The sequence below is a fragment of the Anolis sagrei genome, chromosome 1 (assembly GCF_037176765.1).
Source record: "Anolis sagrei isolate rAnoSag1 chromosome 1, rAnoSag1.mat, whole genome shotgun sequence".
Taxonomy (NCBI): Eukaryota; Metazoa; Chordata; class Lepidosauria; order Squamata; family Dactyloidae; genus Anolis; species Anolis sagrei.
The window spans coordinates 278,735,922-278,758,162 of record NC_090021.1 but is presented as its reverse complement, the minus strand read 5'-3'; the positions used below and the strand labels follow the sequence as shown (position 1 = coordinate 278,758,162).

Sequence of the window (22,241 nt, the reverse complement as noted above, 5' to 3'; positions counted from 1 at the left end):
AGCGCTTAAATGATTGGACTAGGCGCCATTACATCACGATCATGATTCTCTCTCTCTCTTTCTCTCTCTCTCTATCCCCCCCCCCCCCCCAAGGCTGCCTGGTTGGTTTTCCGGCGGGTGGGGGGTGGGGGGAAGAGGGCGGTGTGCGCCTGCGAGTTAGTTGGAGCGCTGAGCACATCTGGGGAGGATAAGGAGGAAGAGGAGGAAGAGGAGGAGGAGGAGGAGGAGGAGGAAGGCAGGGCGCTGTGCGGGCTCCCTTCGCTTTTTGCCTCCCTCCCTCCCTCCCTCCCTCCCTCCCTCTCTCTCTCTCTCTCTCTCTCTCTCTCTCTGTCTCCACGCCCCCCTCCTTCCCTCCCGGAGCGCTGGCCAGTCTGCGCCCTCCTCCCTCCCTCCCTCCCTCCTTCCCTGCCCGCCTGCCTCCGTCCTCCCTCCGGGCCCCACTTGGCAGCCCCCAGGATGTCCCTCGGAGCGGACCCCGTTGGAGGGCGAAAGCGAGGGCCAGGGCTCCTCTTCCTGCCCTGATCCGGGAAAGAAGGCGGGAGGGAGGGAGGGAAGGAGAGGCGGGCATGGGCTCCGGCAACGCCACCGACAAGCGCTGGGACATGGCGGGTAAGTTTCAGTCCGGCCCCTATAGGACCCTTCGACGGGGCAGGGCTCCTGGGGAGGATGCGGGGTCCCTAAACCACCCTCCTCCTTCTCCCCATTGGCCCCACCAAACGAGGAAGGGCGAGGGGGGGGGGGTGTCCCATGGCAAACGAGAAAGAAAGGATGGGTTTGGGAGCGACGTTTGGACCCGTCGGGCTCTTGGGTTCCGGGGTCAGGGGGTTTGGGAGGGAAAATGAGGGGAGGGCAGGGGGAGGGGTCGAGGGCGAGGCCAAAGGTCTCCGGGAGGGGGGTGGGTGTCCGCTTCTTTATTTATTATTTATGTATATACTTCATTTCTACCCCGAGGGGACTCAAGGCGGCTTACAAATCCGGCAAAATTCCATGCCACACAGCTTGTGTGGACAATAGCTCTGGCTTGTGGCGAGCAGAAACCCCGGTCCCTTCGCCCGTCTCCTCCTCCGACTTCTTTGCCACTCTGCTCCTCTTGTGCCCTTGCTCTCCCTCGTAGGCATTGCGGGGATGCAGGGAGGTCGTCTTTGCAAAGTCTGAAGAGAGCTTGGGATGCCCTTTGCTGGGGTCGGGGGTGAGGAGAGCAGAGAGAGAAGAGCCACATATAGGTCAGCTGCCGGGCCTTTTGGAGACCCGAGGGATGCCCCCGCCACCCCTCGAGAGCGAAAGGGTGAGAGGAGCCGCTCCTCAGAGCTGAGCTTGACCCCCAGACAGACATCCCGCGAAGGGAGGGAGAGGAGAGGAGAGGAGAGGAGAGAGAGGATTCCCCGGTCAGCGACTGCCTGCCTTATGCTTCCTTCCATTGAGGAGCCCCTTCTTCCCCAAACCAACTTGAGGTTCATGGCTGCCCAGCAGGCATCATCTCTCCCAGTCTTTTGGAAGCCCAGAGGAGAAGCACTACCTTCAGAGGGTCTGCACAGTCACCCCAGTTCACTCAGGTTATGGGACAGTAATGCTCCCTCCTCTCTCTTTCTCCTTCACCCCACCCCGTTCCTTCACATTTTCCCCTTCTCTCAAACCCTTGTGACAGTGGTTCTCAACAGTTCCTCATGTTGTGGTGACCCCCCCAAACATAAAATTATTCTTGTTGCTACTTCATAACTAATTTTGCTACTGAATTGTAATGTAAATACCTAATATGCAGGATACATTTTCATGCACTGGACCAAATTTGGCACAAAAACTCGATATTCCCAAATTTAAATACAGATGTGATTGATTTTGTCATTTGGGAGTTGTAGTTGCTGGGATTTATAGTTCACCTACAATCCAAGAGAATTCTGAACTCCACCAATGATGGAAGTAAACCAAACTTGACACACAGAACTCCCATGACCAACGGAAAATACAGGAAGCATTGAGCTTGAGTTTTGCAGTTGTAGTTCGCCTGCATCCAGAGAGCACTGTGGACTCAAACAATGATGGATCTGGACCAAATTTGGCATGGGTACTCAATATGCTCAAATGTGAACACTGGTGGAGTTTAGGGAAAATAGACCCTTACATTTGGGAGTTGTAGTTGCTGGGATTTATAGTTCATCTACTATCCAAAAGCATTCTGAACTCCACCAACGATGGAAGTGAACCAAATTTGGCATACAGAACTCCCATGACCAAGAGAAAATACTGGAAAGGTTTGGTGAGCATTGACCTTGAGTTTTGGAGTTGTAGTTCACCTGCATCCAGAGAGCACTGTGGACTCAAACAATGATGGATCTGGATCAAATTTGGCATGGGTACTCAGTATGCTCAAATGTGAACACTGGTGGAGTTTAGGGAAGATAGACCTTGACATTTGGGAGTTGTAGTTGCTGGGATTTATAGTTCACCTTCAACCAAAGAGCATTCTGAACCCCACCAATGACAGAATTGGGACAAAATTCCCACACAGAACTCCTGTAACGAACAAAAATACTGTGTTTTCTTATGGTCTTTGGTGACCCTTCTAACACCCCCTCACAACCCCCCCTCCCTGGGTCTCAACCCCCAGGTTGAGAAATGCTACCTTATGAGAACACGAGAGAGGGAGAGAAAGAGAGAGAACATCTCCCTTCTTCTCAAAACCTTATGAGAACACAAGAGAGAGAGAGAGAAGAAATAGGGAGGGTGAATTACAGAGAGATATTGCAGCAAAGGCACGTCTGTTGGGAGCCTTTTGGATATAGCTGCTCTTCTAACAAAGCACCTGAATATGGAAATTGCCTGAGGATTAAAGTGGCTTCAGAACTAGGTCCCCTTGATTCGGGTGGTACTAGCATCCCAGAAGCGGAATCTAGGATTATGCAAATGTGGATCATCATCCCTCTTGACTAAAGGCAGGGCTCATTAGGAACTACCAACCAAGGGAAATGGGAGTTCACAAAGCTTTCTTGCTCTCTTCTTGTGATTTGGGTGTGCTGGAGTGGAGCAGCTGGGGATTTGGGGCCCTTGACCCAATAAATGTTGTCGACATTGCCTAAGGCAAACATGGGCAAACTTTAGCCTTCCAGATGTTTTGGACTTCAACTCCCACCATTCCTAACAGCCTCTGGCCCCTAACAGCCTCAGGGGAAAAGGAAAGGGTCTGAGGCTGTTAGGGATGGTGGGAGTTGAAGCCCAAAACACCTGGAAGGCCCGAGTTTGCCCATGCATGGCCTAAGGTGATATTGTCACTGGTTTTCCTTGGCAAAAGTGCTTGTCGTTGCCTCCCTCTGAGAGACTATGACTTGGCCAAGGTCACCCAGTGGGTTTCCATGGCCAAGCAGGGGATTTGAACCCTAATCTTCAGGGCCAGACTCCAACACCGTAACCACCCCCACACCACAGAACTAAAAAGCTGGGCTGTCCAAAGGAAGGGCTGTTGGCATTGAAAAGATGGGAGAAGTTCATGAAAGGTGACTCAATGCAGCTTCAGTGTCCTTGTCATTCTTTCAAGGTTGTTCAGAGTTCACAAAAGGACTCCAGAATGTGAAAGGAAGATCCTTCACTAGGAAAGGGGGAGATTTAGGCAGTGCTAGTGATTGTTTGCTCCCTTCTCCCTTATATAGCCCTCTCTCCACCCTTCAAATATGCTTGGCAAACAGTTGGGGGAAGTTGCTGAATGAGGTAAGTTGTAGCAGAAGGGATGAGGTTCAGAAAAATTAAGGGAAGGCACTTTATATGAGTCAGAGGAGAGCTATCTCCCTCAGCAGAAAGACACATTCAGTCCTGTCACTGCAAAGGTAGATAAGAAATTAATTTTTACGTATATTCAGCTGCTGTCGGCTTAGGTGGCAGCTTAGGTTACCTACAGAAGCAAACCTCAGACCTTGCTTCATTAAGCTTTCAGCCCAATTTTTTTTTCTTGTCAGGAGCAACTTGAGAAACTGCAAGTTGCTTCTGGTGTGAGAGAATTGGCTGTCTGCAAGGATGTTGCCCAGGGGATGCCTGGATGTTTTACTATCCTGTGGGAGGCTTCTCTAATGTCCTGTTATGGGAAGCTGTAGCTGACAGACAGGAGCTCACCCTGCTCCCCAGATTTGAACCGCCGACCTTCAGGTCAGCAGTTCAGCTGTCACAAGGGTTTTTAACCCATGGCACCACTGGGGGCTCCTATTCTAATTTATAGAATCATAGAATTGGGGGCTCCTATTCTAATTTATAGAATCATAGAATTGGAAGAGACCCCGTGGGCCATCCAGTCCAACTCACTGCCAAGAATCGCATTCAAAGCACCCCTGACAGATGGCCATCCAGCCTCTGTTTAAAAGCCCCCAAAGAAGGAGCATCCACCACACTCTGGGTCAGAGAGTTCCACTGCTGAAAAGCTCTCACAATCAGGAAGTTCTTTCTAATGTTCAGGTGGAATCTCCTTTCCTGTAGCTTGAAGTCATTTTCCGTGTCCTAGTCTCCAGGGCAGCAGAAAACAAGCTTGCTCCCTTCTCCCTATGACTTCTCCTCACATATTTATACATGGCCATCATGTCTCCTCTCAGCCTTCTCTTCTGTGGGCTAAACATGCCCAGCTCTTTAAGCCGTTCCTCATAGGGCTTATAATACTGGAGAAGGAATATAAGGAAGGGGAGGAAGAGGGGAGAAGGGCCAGGTGTAGGAAAGCCAAGGATGCAGGAGGGTGAAAGTTGGCAAAGTTATTGCAGATCAATTAAGGACACCCTTTAGGTTCAGGATATGATATGCAATAACAGTCTAGTGTTTGTTGGGAGCGGCCAACATCTGATGATATGTGTGTGGTTGTGCATTGTGTGTACAGCAATATAGACACATTTGCCTATAAAATCACATATGGCCTTTTACTAGGGCAGCAACAGCAAAGTTTTATCAGGAGAAAATGTGGTTTCTGTGTTTTGTGGATTTAAAATCTCTTTCATCAAATCTACAAAACTACCATATTTTGAGGGTTGGAGAGTGCCTTAGTAAAAGTAGCCATGTGAGTTCTATACTTCTCAGAAAAAATAAACTGGCATCCCAAGCTTACCAGATCGATATACAAATTGTGAAATTTATAGTAAATTTCTTTACCCAAAAGTCATTCCTACTTCAATTGAACTTTCTTTAGGCAATGCAAAACAACTCTACCCAAAAGTAAGTCCCATTGAGTTCAGGAGCTAACTCTCCTGTAAGGAGATATAGGTTTCCAGCTTGAAAGATGGTGCATGATTTCTCCTATCTTATTACATGCTTTTGTTATTGTACCCTCTCTTGGCTCCCAAGAAAACGAATAGTCCTTCTCTTTTGAAGGATTTCATCATCCCAGCACTGAATTCTCATCTCCGAACTATTTGTTTTATATTTATGTACTTTTTGATCTCAGAAATCCTCGTAGCGTTGCCCAGAAGCGTTTTCCCTCCGTCACTGTATACACTAAAGGGTGTAAAATGACTCAGAGCAGCCCTGGGTAAATAAGCAAGACAGGCAGAAGTATAACATGATGTTCTAACCATCACCGTCCTCTTGTTGTGGTCATGTTTAAATAATGGTTTAATTGGGGTGCAATGCCATATTGTTCATTTCGGTGGCAGCCCCTTATGCAAATGTTGTGTCTAGTGACATGGGAGCAGGAGCTTTTTGGCATCAGAGCAAACACCTGGCTTTCTTTTTCCTCTGCCAAAGAAATGTCTTTTTACAGTACCAAACCACCTTGTGTTTCAGTGGTTCCTTTTCAAATAAATATCCCTATTCTTAGATGTCTGTAAGTAAGTAAACAATGGGGTTTTTTTGGCACGAATAGTGAACAGGTTGTTAGAACAAATTATTAATTTAGTTTAGATGGATTAGTTTAGTCACCTGCGTGCATATAAATTTAAATAAAAACACTGAGTGTCTCCACCCACCACATACCACTATGGGGGGAAAAAACTTTTAACCAAATGACACATGTCTGTAAAAATAAGTGTTCCCATGATGCTTATGACTAGCTGGGATAATTAAAAATAATTATCTATATCCCAGCTATATTTGTGTATAGCTGGGATAATTAAAAATAAATGGGACTCTGACTTACCAGAAATAATCCAGATTTGGAGATATTTCAGATAACTGAGGTTGTTTTTTAAAAAAAATAAAAATGATGTTACAAGTTGATGTCAAAATAAGCCAGCATTTTCTCCCCAGTCAGTATGCAAATGCTGAACTTTTTTTTTAAAAGGGCACATAAATACATCTGAAATGTGCTTGAGGGAAAGAGAACTAAACTGGAGTGTGTTGAACCTTTGTCAAGCTTAGTTCAACAAATCCAAATCTGATGAATAAATCAACATTTGTATGCTTTAGCATATTTAAGAGTGCAATAGTCAAAAGGAAGATGTCAAGAGTCATTTACGCTAACTATCTGGTTCCTGAGTTGTTCTTCTAAACTAGACATAGTGCACATAATCTGACACATCTGAATACAGATATTTGGAATTTATGCAAGGATAGGTATAAATGATGAGTTATAGTTAGGTGAGATTATTGAGAATTTTATATTTGATATCTATAGAATTTTTTCACGAAACTCTCACTTCCATGGTTCTTTGGGGTGAGACTATTAAATCAGTCTAAATATTGTTTGTGTGTATGTCCCATCAAATCACCCGAGGACCTATGGTGAGTCCATGAATTTCATACTGGAGCTTTGGTGGTGCAATGGGTTAAACCTTATGCTGTCTGAACTGCTGACCTGAAGGTTGGCAGTTTGAATTCACCAGACAGGGTGAGCTCCTGTCTGTCAGCTTCAGTTTCCCATGCGGGGACATGAGAGAAGCCTCACATAGGATGCTAACAACATCTCTGCAGACAGCCAATTATCTCATACCAGAAGCAACTTGCACTTTCTCAAGTTACTTCTGACAGAATAAAAAATACATTTCATAAGGTTTTCTTAGGAAAAGAATACTCAAAGGTGTTATTGCCAGTTACTTCCTCTGAAATGTAGCCTATAGCACCTGATATTCACTGGTAGTTTTCATCCAAGTGCTAACCAGGGCTGACGTGGCTTAATTTAGGACCAGATGGGATCTGGTGTCTTTCCATGCCCATAATTCATAACATTTGTACAGACCATGATTGATTGAAAGACAAAGCAGAAGGTCCTGTTCCAGGAAAACCAGTCCTGTCTGGCAGGACAATGGCATCTCTCAGGAAATGGGAAATAGAAACTCTGAGCTTAAACAGATGCACCCATTGCCAATGAAAACCCAGCTGACCAAAACAAACAAAGCCTAATACCAAATCTACCCCAACAACATCATGCTTAACACTGTCAATAGCTCCATTTCTCACATAAATAGCTACCAGGTACATGTCCACGAGGAATGGTGTGCTTTTGTTTTAGATAGTTTGGAAGTCTAAAATAGAATATAAAACAGTAAAGAAGGGCCATCATTTTCATTCAGAGAGTGAGAAAGAGGAAGGGAAAAGAGAGAGAGAGAGAGAGAGAGAGAGAGAGACCGAGAAAAGAATATGAGAAAGAGTTTGAAAAAAGAATATTCCCAAATGCTCTCTGGATTTCTAGAGGAGGAAACGTGTTAATCTGTTGCATCAGAAATAATATAGGACTATTTTGGCACCTTTAAATAGTAACAAACTTGTGTCACATGTTTTCATGGACTATAGTTATATTAAGCCAGGTATGCATGCGTATGTACATATACTCAAGGTGTTCTTTGCATCTGATTATTCTTGTCTACAAAAATGGATGCCAAATAGCTTTGTGATGTGATAAAATTACTTATAGTTTAAGATGGAAATGGCTCTCATTTGAAGTTAGGTGTATATGTTCTAAGCAATACGTGATCAGAGACCACAGATGTGCAACCTTGGGTAGCCCAGCTGTAAGAATCCAGAGGATTCTTGTAGTATGCAATTAAGGTGAAGCATATGTCATATTCAGCCTCAATGATTAAGGAATTAGTATTGCCATGAAAACTGTTGCAGGCATTGGCTTTCTTTGTCAGATCTAGAATGTACAATGTCTAGATCAGGCATGGGCAACCTTTTTAACTTGGGGGCTGCATGGTGGGCTGGAGTGGGGTGGGCTGGAGTGGGGTGGGCGGGCTGGGAGGAAGGGTGTTCTCCCCAAGCCTCCCTCCCTGCCCTTTCCTCCCTTTCCTCTTCTGTTTCAGAGGTAGAAAGTGAAGTAAAGATAGGAAATGTTTGGATCCCAAAAGGATTAGCCTTGGTTAGGATGATATGGTAGATGGGAGAGAAGGAGCAAATCCATTAACCCTGAATTGCCTACGCCTGATATATAATCCTAGAATCCTAGAGCTGGAAGAGACCCCAAGGGCCATCCAGTCCAACCCCCTGCTGTGTAAAAAGGCACAATCAAAACACTCCTGATAGAAAGCCTCTGCAGAAAAGTCTCCAGAGAAGGAGACTCCACCACACATTCAGGCAGCCTATGCCACTCTCCAACAGTTCTTATTCTCAGGAAGTCCTTCCTAATCTTTTTAGTCGAATTTCTTTCCCTGTCATTTGAAACCATTGGTTCCTTATGCCCTGATCTCTAGAGCAGCAGAAAGTCGGTTCCCCCTCCTCCTCTTCCTCCTCTTTTAAAATCTTGAAACATGGTTCTCATGTTCCTGTTCTACCTTCTCGCAGCTAAACATTCCCCAGGAGGAAAGAAAAAGAAAAGGAAGGAAGGATGGACGGGAATGTAAGGCAGGAGGGAGGAAAGAGATAAGGAAGGAATGACAAAAGGGAAGGAAAGAAGGAAGGAAGGAAGGAAGGAAGGAAGGAGAGGGGGGAGGGAGGGAGGAAAGAGGAAAGGAAGGAAGGACAAAGGGGTGGGAAGGCAGGATAAAGAGGGAGGTAAGGAAGGAAGGGAAGGAAGGAAGGAAGGAGGGAGGGAAGGAGGAAGGAAGGAAAGAGAGAAGGAAGGAAAGAGAGAAGGAAGGAAGGATAGGATGGTGAGACAGAGGAGGGCCTGAGAAAAGAGCCCAGTGGGTTGCATCCAGCCTTTGGGCCTGGGTTTGCTCATACCTGGTTTAGATGAACCAAAAGAAGATATAGACAGCCATAGTCTAATCTTGAGGTAATATAACATTGATATATGGGGTGCAGTTATTTCATTGGAGACTGGCTCAGTGAATGAAGGTTAATACAATACACCTAAATGGGTTATCCTGGTTTAGATATATACTGACCTTAGTAGATGAGTGTGATTATCTTTAGTGTAATTTCTTTTTAATCTGACTAAAAATGATGAATCATTAATATGATTCAATTACGAGGAGAACTGCAGAAAAAGACTTGTTGCCTGTTGGGTTTTGTTAATCTGGTGAATGACAATAACCAAGACGTCACATTTTGTTTCCAACAAGGGGATGGGCTAGTCCTTATTTGTAGCTTGTTCCCTTGTTGTGTGGGCTTTGAAGCCCAGGTGTACAATATTTTAGGATATAATAAACGCAAAATGAAACTCACGTACGTTTCAAGAAGGATGCTTACTTAATACTTTTGCTTTCATTGTAAAGGAAAGGCAGTCAACTGGGTGAAGAAAGCAATGTTATAGTAAACAGTAAATAGCAATTGCTCGTCCTTTTTTTTACATGAAGCGTCAAGCAATCTTTTTCAAAATATGTGTTTCATCGTATCATAGTCAATAAGCCCCTGGATGATTTGCTGAGCATATGTGTACAAGAGGGAGGAGGGGATTCAAGTGAAATTTCAAATACATCTCCAATTTTGGGACACAAGAAAGATGTTTATACGAGAGTTAGTTTACAGATTGAGGATGGCAACTGAAGAAGACTTCAGTGGTCACTTTTCTCCCCTAAACCTTTCCTAGGGCCATGGAGGCCTCTAAAACAGACATGAACTGACAGCTACAAATACTTTTAACCGGGTTTTTAAAAAAATAGGTATTTTTGATGTGCTGAGAGCCAGGATGGAATAGCGATTTGGATTATGACTCCAATAAACCATAGTCTGAATCCTAACACAGCCATGGAGACCCTTTGGTTGGCCTTGGCCTTGTCACACTCTCTTGGGGCCTAGTTTAACTACAGAGGATCTGTGTTTTAAAAATTGTGTGATCTTTATATAAATTGATAGTGGTTGTTTTTATAATTTATATGTGATATTATTTTATACTTATGTACCGGTTTTGTTATGCTGTACTTGGAGTGCCTTGATTTTAATAGTGATTATAATTAGAGTGATTATAAGTCTGCTTTTATTTTGGTTGAAAATGAAAGTACATTTTACATGTTCCTGAAAGTAGGCTTGGATCAAGTTTGAAAACTGGAACATATTGTCAAGGGTTTTGGTGATCTGTGTCATTCTGCTGGACACTGGGTTTTCCTAGCTTGTGTTTCTGAAGTATCCCTTTATATTTAGGGAGGAAGAGCTGCCAGCTGCCTGATAAATGTCCGGTGGAGACTTAAGAGTCTATAGCTAGGGGCATAGTTACTGTGACACCACAGTCAAGTACTTGTAAACAGAGAAATCCCTAATCTTTATCCTCATTTTATGACAAGTTTTTAAAATAGCATTAGGCTAGGGTAGGGATGGGCAAACTTTGTCCCTCCAGGTGTTTTGGACTTCAACTCCCACATTTCCTAACAGCCTCAGGCCCAGGCATGTAGCCGAAATTCTCATGGTGGTGCATTATTTAAACTGTTATGTTTATTCATATCATGATCTGATCACCATACTCAATATATCCCATATGCATGGGGGTATTGGGGTAATGATACGAAAGTTTTGCTAGGCTAGACCTTCTTTCACTCAGACTCAGCCCCCCCCCCCGAAACTCAGCCCCCCCAACCCCCCTGAAAAAACATCACCCCCCCCCCCCGAAACAAAATCCTGGCTACGGGCCTGCTCAGGCCCTTTCCTTTTCCCCTTCAGCCGCTTAAGCGGGGTACAAAAATAAGTTATTATTATATTATATTATTGTATTATTATAAACCTGGAGAATTTGGGACTGCCTTTCTTCATAGAAAAAGCTGGCAGAGAACTAAGGCCTGTGGCAGGTATGAGATTTAATATGACTGCATCTATTTAATTTCTTTGCCCAGAAGCTTGCAAAGAGCACTCTTTGGACTAATGGAATGCACTATTAAGCACTGTTTAAAAAGCGCTGTTTTATGTGCAAATTGGTAGCAACTTTTCTATAACCACTGAAGGGCAGGGAAGCGATTGAAGGGCAGGGAAGCGGCGGAAAGATTCATTCTTTGTCATCTAATTGCTCCTTATTAGCTATAATGATTTGTTGTTTGGAGGTGAAATCTCAACTTTGGAGATGAAACAGGCAAGTCTTTAGAGAGGAAGCAAAATTAATTGTACCTGAATACTCTTGCAAGCCTGTAAGGACTACATTTTGCCTGGAGCTTGGAAAAGTTATAGTTTTGAGAATAACCTTCCTTGAATCCCTCAGCCACCATGGAAGCTATAGTCTAAAAAATATTTTTTCCCCAAAGCTCTGGTGGTGTGCCATTTTCTGAAGGCACCCAGAGTGCTGCATGGCCTTAACTGGCTGAATCAGTTAAGATGCCGTAAACCAGATGTAGCTTGTCAGCATTGTGCAAGGCAACGATTCCCTAGAGACATTAGCGGAAGAGAAGGGGCACAGCAGGATCATGATTCCTGTACATGGCATCCCAGTGGTATTTTTCAAACATGCAGACAGCTGCTTCAATACACCCATGCACAAATATTTAGTGTTAATCTTGATAGGCACTGTAGCAGAGCAGACTTGCTTCCTAAAGAAAGAAATAATGGATTTACTTTAGCATAAACCATCATGTGCAGTCAATAATAATAATAATAATAATAATAATAATAATAATAATACAAAGTATGGATTGTCGATGTTGCAATTCCAGGTGACAGCAGGATTGAAGAGAAACAATTGGAAAAGCTGACACGATATGAGGATTTAAAGATCGAACTGCAAAGACTCTGGCACAAGCCAGTCAAGGTGGTTCTAGTGGTGATCAGCACACTGGATACAGTGCCTAAAGACCTTGGCCTGCACTTATACACAACTGGCGCTGACAAAATTACCATCTGCCAGCTGCAGGAGGCCACCTTACTGGGATTTGCATGCATTATTCGCTGATACATCACACAGTCCTAGACACTTGGGAAGTGTCCAACGTGTGATCCACTACAACAGCCAGCAGAGTGTCTGCTGTGGACTCATCTTGTTGTGCTAATAATAATAATAATAATAATAATAATAATAATAATAATACACTTTATCTCCACGAGGGGACTCAGAGTGGATTACAACATACAGAAATACTCAAACATTCAATGCCTTTAATACAGTGAAATAACAATGACAGACAAATACACATAACAAAGGTAAAGGCTTCCCCTTTCATCTCTGGCTTCTGGAGGTGGTGCTCAACTCTGGCCACAGGGAGGTGCTCTTTCTATTTCCAAGCCGAAGAGCTTGTTGTCCAGAGACACCTCCTGGTCATGTTGCCAACATGGCTGCATGGGCACCTTTTATTACCTTCCCATCGAAGCGGTACCTATTGTTCTACTCATATTTGCATATTTTCAGACTGCTAGGCTGGCAGAAGCTAGGGCTAACAATGGGAGCTCACCCAACCCGTGGCTTCGAACTGCCAACCTTTAAGTCAACCTTTAAGTCAACAGATTCAACAGCAAAATGGTTTAACCTGTTGAACCACCGTGGCCCCAAGTTCTTCCAACTTGGTCGTCTTTTGCTTTTGTTTTGTTTTTTTAACATTTTCCTTGGGCTGTCCAGGAAACTGTCAGTTTTTCAGGTTATAGACAATGGAATGGCAATAGACATTTCTGTATCAATTCAAAGTCCAGCAGAAGATGACCCATGCCACCTTTTTCACTAACAAGCACAACAACATTACAACAACATTACTGGTAGTTTATTTTCAAATAATCCCATAGTTTTATCATATAATTTGCCATGAAGCCTGGAGCACTTTGCAAATTATTCATGGGGCAATCCCACTATCCCAGCAGTTTGATAATTTCCTTGCTTTTGTTAGAGACTTGGAACTATTAAAACATGATGGGGCATGGACTACTCATAATAGATGGCTTGTGGGTTACAAAAAACTTGGCAAATCAAAGATACTATGAAATTATTTATAAAGATATTTATTTACACAAAAAAGGTCTTAAACTGGCAGCCCTTTGTATTGCAGTAATAAATAATCAGTCACAATGTGTTGTCGAAGGTTTTCATGGCTGGAATCACTGGGTTGCTGTGAGTTTTCTGGCAGCATGGCCATGTTCCAAAAGCATTCTGGATACTTCTGGATCATGTCCATACAACCTGGAAAACTCACAGCAACTCAAAACAATCTCACTTTCTAAAGGTTTTGTTCTCATAGCCATTTTAAAAATCCATCCCATCATTTCTGGGCACATTTCAGCACTTGTTCTACACAGGTCACATTCTGAAACATGTTCTGAAATTCCACCACATTGTTCAGCTAATTAGCTGCAAGTCCAGCTATAGCATTTTATTATTTCTGTTTTGTATTGAATGCTTCTTCTCGTTAATGATGAACTCAATTGGATGCTTCCCTGGGCTTTTACTGGATTTGTTCCTGTTCACATTGCATCTCTAGCTATGTCTTTGCATTTGATCCTCTGCATATGTTCCGAGTACTCTATTAGTTGATTTTGTGAGTAAACGTCTTGGTTCCACTCTTCTGTTTGGCTTGTGGCCATTGTTTTGGGCCATGATATGCATGGCAAGTATCTGTTGCCAATTTCTTAGGTGGGGTTTGTGCCTATGTGAGACAACCTAGAGGGTGCATAAGGTGTGAACCGCTGTAGTGTGTTGGAAACACCATATTTCAGTTTTCTGAGCCTGCTTTCTCCTGTGCAAGATTTGCTTTTCCACCGCAAAGCACAATAGCAAACATTTTAGCAAATGGATCCCAGTCTTTGTGCAGATAACATTCAGAGGCACCATCTGCGCACAGACTTCACACATTAGATTCACACCTTCGTTGATTGCAGATGGTCAGTGTATGCATTTTTAAAATACCTGTGTTTCCTACTGGCCTGAAACTCCCACTTATTTGATATGACAACTCTCTAAATGTGTAATATGGAGGAGAAGCTTTCTGTGGATTCCACGGTGCTTAGTCTCACATGTCAGGGGAAAATCAGGAAGCCAGCTAATACATTACCCAAGCAGTGACACTGTTTCCCAAGTCTGGACCCAGAGTTGTTCTCACACGTTTACATGATCTCGTTTCTCCTGAAGATAGGAGATCTAACTATGGGGAAGACACGGTGGCAGCTGGTTTTGAATGCAGTTCTGTGGGAACTGTTGGTAATACTGCTGCGACATTTTTTCTCTTATGTGGGCACATGGGGAAAGTGGACTCAAGGCTTATTTCTATCTCCTACTGGTCCATACTTCAGGAAATAAAGTCCAACAGCTCATTGGAGGGAAGGATATTAGAGGCAAAGATGAAGTACTTTGTCCACATCATGAGAAGACAGGAAAGCTTAGAAAAGATGATGATGCTGGGGAAAATGGAAGGAAAAAAGAAGAGGGGCTGACCAAGGGTGAGATGGATGGTATCCTTGAAATGACTGGAGGTCACTGAAGGAGCTGGAGGTGGTGACGGCTGACAGGGAGCTCTGGCATGGGCTAGTCCATGAGGTCATGAAGAGTCAGAAGCGACTGAACAAATAAACAACAATACTGGTAGAATACTACTAAAGCTTTGCCATTTTGGCCATCCTCCATAAATATGACATCCCTTGATTTATATGTATGTTTAATGCTCTCTCCGGAAACTGTTGGAACAGAAGAAACTTGAGGTAGATTCTGGCCACAAAAGTATGGGTTTTGCTGTTGACACTATTCTGTTTCCTTACTGCTCCTACTAGTGTTTTTTTCTTTCAAGAGTAGTCTCTCTGCATTGAGGTTCATGTATCATATGTTCTGCACTGCATATGTGGTGCCCAGGAGTACACACAAGCATTGATGAATCAACCCCCAAATGGATAGAGATCTTCATGTTTGAATTTGATTTACAGCTGCATATTAGAAATAATTACCATAGTTTTAAGAGAAAGGAAATGCCTCTCTGACGTGGCCAAGAATGTTACAAAATCATTTGTGAATCTGCTGGGTCTGCTGTCCAGGTGTTCTCCATTGACAAGCAACATCAAGCAGAAAACTTTCTTTTTATGGGTTTTTCCAACAAACAGCCCTTCAAACAGAGTGGGGATAAGGAGATGCTACTTTTATAGCTGTGAGTGAGTGAATGTTACCATCATACCTCACAACTAGACAAGCTGGCCACACCTCATGGAAAGTGGATGGATTTGTGCAAAATCCCATTCAAGATGAAAGATGTTTACTTTCACATTAGTTTGGGACCACCCTACCATCAGGTATGGTAAAGTGACTACTTCAGGCACAGATTTTGAGTGCCAAAAAAGGATGGATACATGTTAGTCCCTCTGTCATCATCCTTGTTTACTGACAGGTAGGAAAAAAGTTAAGACATCTTAATGTGTTGAGTTGACTTTGCCATCATATACAATTGACTCTCCACATTTGTGAGTTTGACTTTTGCGGATTCAGTTAATATGAACTCTCTAGGAATCTCCAAGTCCTCTAATGCAATTCTGTGAGTCCACGTCCAGCATAGTTGCACCAAGAAGTTGCACTGGAGGACCTAGAAATTTCTAGACAGGTATTCTCTTAGGTAAAATAAAAATACATTCTTTATTTTATTTTCATAACCCTAACAAATCATAGAATCATTGAATCATACAGTTGGAAGAGTCCTCATGGGCCATCCAGTCTAACTCCTCTCGAAGAAACAGGAAAATTGCATTCAGAGCACTCCTGACAGATAGCCATCTAGCCTCTGCTTAAAAGCCTCCAAAAAAGGATCCTCTATTGCGCTCCAGGGCAGAGAATTCCAGTGCTGAACAGCTCTCACAGTCAGGAAGTTCTTCCTCATGTTTAGGTGGAATCTCCTTTCCTGTAGTTTGAAGCCGTTGTTCCACATCCAAGTCTCCAGGGCAGCAGAAAACAAGCTTGCTCCCTCCTCCCTATGACTTCCCCTCACATATTTATACTTATTTATTTATTTCAGATATTTGTACCTCGCCCTTCTCAATCCCTGAGGAGGACTCAGGGCAGCTTCCAGGCAGCAATGATTCGATGCCTCCAAGTGCACATAATACAATACATAACCGATAATTGCATACAGTTAAACATTAAGTCAATTCAATTAAAACATACTTAAGTATAACAGCCTTATGTCCTCATCTAACTGAATTCTGTGATCGGAGACTCCATCAAGCTTGCCCATAGTCCATTACCATAGCAATTGTTATCATTGTCATTATCCTCATTTATCCTCTCAGCCTTCTCTTCTTCATCTCTTTAAGCTGCCCTTCATAGGGTTTGTTCTCCAGACCCTTGATCTTTTTAGTCACAAATGTGTCAGGTCGGCTGTATTTGCTACATAACATTAGTGTTTTGAATACCCATAGTGCTGAACCTTAGTAATATTTGGTTCCAATTACGGTAATGTTTTCGTGGGGTTGCTTTTGCTTTGACTCCCTGGTTATCAGCAATGCTTTTATTAGTGATGCCAGGACCCGACTCCCTGCCCTGTAATTATACCTTCAGAACTGATGAAGGAGGGAGGGAGGAAGACCTTCTCTCCAGAAGAATCTCTTGGCATTTCAGAACCTGCTGCATTTGGTGGCATTTCCCAGAACCATGGGTAGTTGTGATGACAGCTCTGCCTGTGGCACAGCAGCAAAGTCTTTTGTCTCCCGGATTATGTAGATTCTACATTGTGGAAAACACAGGGTTGCTGGGGAAATCTAGCTGCTTACAGCTGCTCTTAGGAAAAGGGCATTGAAGATGATGCCTCATATATTCTCTGCATCTCTTTTTTGTGATGGGTGTTCTTCTGAGTCCTCCGATCCCAGCCTGAGCCTGTCAGCTGTGTTGCCGCAATCAACACAATCAGGAAGCAATCGCAGCTTTAATATTCTGGAGTAAAAATTGACTATGTAAAGCGTCTCATGAGACAGTCCTGCTTTTTTATTTGGCTGTCTTTATCTCTCGTTTTCTTTCCTTCTTTTTAAAAGCTGAAATCTGGAAAATAATTTCCACATAGAAAACAAAAAGAGAAGCTGCCTCTCCTGAATGACACAGGCTAGAACTGTTATGTGTATTGCTTGGCAATAATCCTGCTGATAGCAGGAACAGACACAAAAAGTCATAGCAAGACTGTGAGCTGTGAGCACAACTCGGTTCATCTTTAAACTATAAGCTTATTGGGTACTGCTTTGCCCAGGTTATCTTCCGGTTCTTGTTACAAAAGTAAAATGAAGCTCGAAAAACTTACTTTTGGTTGATAGTTCCCAGAATCCTTGAGAGAATAGTGGCCAAAGAAGACTAACATTTGTGTTGTCATTAATGGCCGGAATCACTGGGTTGCTGTGAGTTTTCCAAGCTGTATGGCCATGTTCTAGAAACATCCTCTCCTGACGTTTTGCCCACATCAATGGCAGGCATCCTCAGAGGCTGTGAGGTATATTGGAAACTAAGTAAGGGAGGTTTATATATCTGTGGAAGGTCCAAGGTGGGAGAAAGAACTCAAAGGCTTTCATGGCTGGACTCACTGGGTAGTTGTAGGTTTTTTGGGCTATATGGCCATGTTCTCTCCTGACATTTCACTTGCATCTATGGCAAGCATCCTCAGAGGTTGTGAAACATCAGGAGAGAATGCTTCTAGAACATGGCCATATAGCCCGAAAAACCTACAATTACCCAGAAAGAACTTTTGTCTGTTGGAATCAAGTGTGAATGTTGCAATGAACCTCCTTGATAAGAATTGCAAAGCCTTGTAGCTTCCAGGCCTGGTTGATTCCTGCCTGGTGGAATTCTTTGTTGGAAGGTGTTAGCTAACATTTTCATGACTTGGACTAGAATTTTTTTTTTGCACAACAGTTCCCATTACTTTCATCCAGCATGGCCAATTATTATGGGAGTTCTACGGATCTCAGATAAGTTTAACCATAACAGAGACAGAGGAACATCTGCCATCTAGTTTATAACCTCACAGCATTAACCTTGGAAGTATTCTAATAGGCAACTCCCTTGAAGAAGTTAGAGACCTCTCATTCTACAGAATTATAGCAGTTCAGTACCACTTTTACTGCCATGCTTCCTTTTTATGGAATCCTGGGATTTTTAGATTGTTGCAGCACCAGAATTCTCTGATGGACAAACCACAACTCCCAGAATCTCTTAGCCATGACGGTTAATGTAGTATCAAACTGTTATCATTCTTCAGGAGACATGATAGCCATGTATAAATATGTGAGGGGAAGCCATAAGGAGGAGGGAGCAAGCTTGTTTTCTGCTGCCCTGGAGTCTAGGATGTGGAACAATGGCTTCAAACTACAAGAAAGGAGATTCCATCTGAAAATTAGGGAGAACTTCCTGACTGTGAGAGCTAATCAGCAGTGGAACCCCGAAGTGTGGTGGAGGCTCCTTCCTTGGAGGCTTTTAAGCAGAGGCTAGATGGCCATCTGTCGGGAGTGCTTCGAATGTGATTTTCCTGCTTCTTGGCAAGGGGTTGGACTGGATGGCCCACGAGGTCTTTTCCAACTCTATGATTCTATGCAGTGTGGATACAACCTTAGTTTCCCAAAGTCTAACTAGGCCTGGATGTCAGTCTATAGTCTACAGTCTGTACTGTTTTTCCATCATTATTAAAAGAAAAGTCTAAAAAGTGCTTCTATATCCACCCCCCAACCTGCCTCCTTTATTAGGTCTTGTCTTGCTAAATTTCTTATCTTTCTCCTAAAAGGCAGAGGAGGCACCAAGACAAATTGCTGGCCTGTTTTAGAGAAATGGCACACAAAGGATTTCATGCTCATGCCCTGACATTAGCCCATTGACTAAACTGTCAAGATTCCCTTTAGCATGTATTGGAAACCAACAATGCTTGCATTGAGCGCATATGTCCACCTGGGGAAAGTTGGCATATACCTTTGCTCAAGCAATGATTTCAGCAGCTTGGTAGCATGTCTGATATTGCCACAAGTCTCTAAAAGATTGGAAGTTTAAAACAGATGCAACCCCGAACACATCAATTTAGTGGAACCACTGATATCGACAAAGCTTACGGTATTTCTGAATTGGTATGCAGAAGATCAGGAAAAGGTGAATGTTTCTACATGGTTAGATTCCTAAGGGGTTACCTATAATGAAGCAAACTGGCAGTAACTCTTTGAGCTACTGCACTTTTGCTCTGGGGAAAGACATATTTTCAGATGAATAGTGGATGTCAGGAAGCTATAAAAGTCTGAGTCTCTGTTTAAGACCCAACAAGATGTGACATTATTCATGTCTTTTGTCCTTTTATTACTGATTCTCCCTTTCTAATAAATAGCTAGTAGAGCAGTGGTCTTTTGGCCTTCAACTCCCAGAAATCCTATCAGCTAGGGAAGCTGAAGATGGACTGGAACTGTTTTGTACAAGATGACTTTTCCTCTTTTGATCTGTCATGGTCCAATCCAAACTGGATGCAAGATGGACAGTGGGCCATCCTGCATCTATGATTTGTAATATTAGGAAACTTAAAGGAAATGGTAGATGGGGAAGCTGAAATAAATAATATTAGAATTGATTTGGCCTTTGAGTACCGTATTTTGGTGACTGAGGAGCTCCCAAATAGTATGGTTAGCTGACGAAGGCTTCCTTGGCTGGAATCACTGGGTTGTTGTAGGTTTTTTGGGCTATATGGCCATGTTCTAGAAGCATTCTCTCCTGATGTTTCGCCTGCATCTATGGCAAGCATCCTCAGAGGTTGTGGCCTCACAATCTCTGAGGATGCTTGCCATAGATGCAGGCAAAACGTCAGGAGAGAATGCTTCTAGAACATGACCATACAGCCCAAAAAACCAACAACAACCCAGTATGGTTAGCTAATAATTGTGTGCACATAACCACTATCTTTACAATACTAATGTTTGCTATATGAATCCCAATAATGCATAGCTTCTCTTTGGAACTGAGAAGGATCAAACCAGAAACTTTCTTCATGCAAAACATGTATGGCCCATCATCATATCAACTGTTTGATCACATAACAAAAAATCAATATCATGCTTGAAAACACATAACATGCTGTCTGCTTCGTTGTGGGCTGTAAGACAGTACACGTTGGATTTTTCAGTGCACTTGTTTCTGCTAGAATTGCAAGTCCTTAATATGTACCAGCTAAGAAATACTACAACCCCAGGGAATGCAGATCTAATGCTGTCAAATATGTATTAGCTTAACTTAATTCTGTGACTGGGAAATGATTAGGTAATTAAGACATCTTTGTTTACCTAAATGTAGAGAGTGGTAAAGCACCTTAGCTGTACATAATTTAAGGAAAACCTCCTACAGATGTAGCTGGAGGGCGTAAATATGGTAAAGCTCCAGATCCCGTTTGATCTTGAAAGCTAAGCAGGGTCAGCCCTGGCTAGTACTTGTCTGGGAAACGGTTGTAGGGTATGTTTCAGAGGAAGGAACTGGCAAAACCACTTCTGCATATCCATTACCTATGATAACCTATGACAAATTCATGGGATCACCATGAAGGCACGCGCAGGCACTATCAGATCTTGTTGGTTAAATGAAGAAGACTGGGAAGAGATAGCTAGTTTAAGATGGTAACAATTAATTGTGTCACATAATGTCCCCCCTCTCCCCTCTGATGTTGATACCTGAGCACAGAAAAGTTGCCAGTATTTTCTTGGAGACAGGCACCCAATCCTTTCTTTTTTATGACTTTGTGATGTCATGTCTGAGCCTATGGGAAAACTATATTGTCTGGTTTTACTTGGGGGTTATCTGATACTTTCTGTTAAGATTAAGACCCTTAGCATATAGAGGTTCCTTAGGCAAGGTGAAAAGATAACCAAATGAGTTTACTAAAACAAGACGAGTAAAGGGTTAACTCCACTGGGACTATCATAAGGTAACTTAAAACAATACATTACAAAAGGATATTTTGCTGGCTCTCTCTGGAATCTTTTAAAGTCTTTTGCCTCTGATGTAAAGTGATGGATTATAAATTGTTGCTTGCAAACTGTCTCAATCTTCTCTCCTGTGAAGCTTAGGCAGACCAAAAGCTTCTGTTGTCCTTTGCACTGTTGGTATAATAATACTGTTAAATGCAGCAGGTGCTAAGAATGCCTGTTTGGATTGCTTGGGCCTAGGATACCAGACAATGTCCAAGCCTCTATAGCTCTGCTACAGAAAAAGGAGGAGTCCAGCAAGAGCTCTATACAGGGAAATGGAATAGACCAAGTAAACCGGCATCTGGGGGGATTTTAAGCTCCACTCAAAAACTAATACAAAAGAAGGTCTCTACACTATTGGGAAGGTCTATAATCAGGAGGAGTAAAGCAGAGGAGAAGAAAAGGCAGAACTAAGACTTCACAGACTTCTATATGTTTTAATGGGAAATTCTACACTTGAACTATATATGTATTCAATGCATAATTGCTGGAATTCATGCACATTTTGTTCATGGGATTTGCTACTCAAGTCCAATGTTTGGAGCAAATTCTCTTGCTGTTGGAAACAATGTTGTCTGCTATTTCCACATTCTCTGCCTTGTGCACTCTATGAAATTTGCTTATATCACAGCCACGACCTTGGATTGACCCCCAAAATGTTCTTTTCATGGGCTAGGGGTGTATCTAGCTGGGCATATATTTTTTGATATATATTCACGGGATGACCTTTTAAAAAATAAATACTAGTTGATCAGGTTTTTCATTGGTGCATTAGCAGAGGAATCACCCACCATTTTGCCATCTATTTCACTACTAACAGAAGATTCTTGACACACACAGACAAGAGTATTTGGGAGAGGCACAGGGTGTATATGTTTTTCCTGTCTCGTCACAGAAGATTTCCAACCTCCTCACTTTGTTCCTAGCAAAACATATTATTTAGCTGTAGCAGAAACCCAAGCAATGTGAGTTTAGCACAGAGCTGCAAGACGTGTAAAGCAAAATTCAAGCATGCTCTCTCTCTTTTCTTAACTGGAGCAAACAGAAAAGGAAGCAGAGAAGGGAAGAAGCACAACAGAAAGTTAACTGATTGTTTTTATAGTGTTAGCCATTAAAGGCCACAGATTATGCTGTTTCCA

General features: G+C 42.8%; 1 protein-coding gene across 1 annotated transcript in view; it reads left to right on the top strand.

Moving 5' to 3' along the window:
* Positions 1–267: 267 nt before the first annotated feature.
* CHRM4 (cholinergic receptor muscarinic 4) overlaps positions 268–22,241 on the top strand; it is a 71,626-nt gene continuing 49,652 nt past the window's right edge. Inside the window, exon 1 of the mRNA XM_060763833.2 lies at positions 268–609. Within this exon, the coding sequence (XP_060619816.2) occupies positions 567–609 (43 nt within the window). The 5' untranslated portion in view covers positions 268–566. The remainder of the gene's footprint in view (positions 610–22,241) is intronic.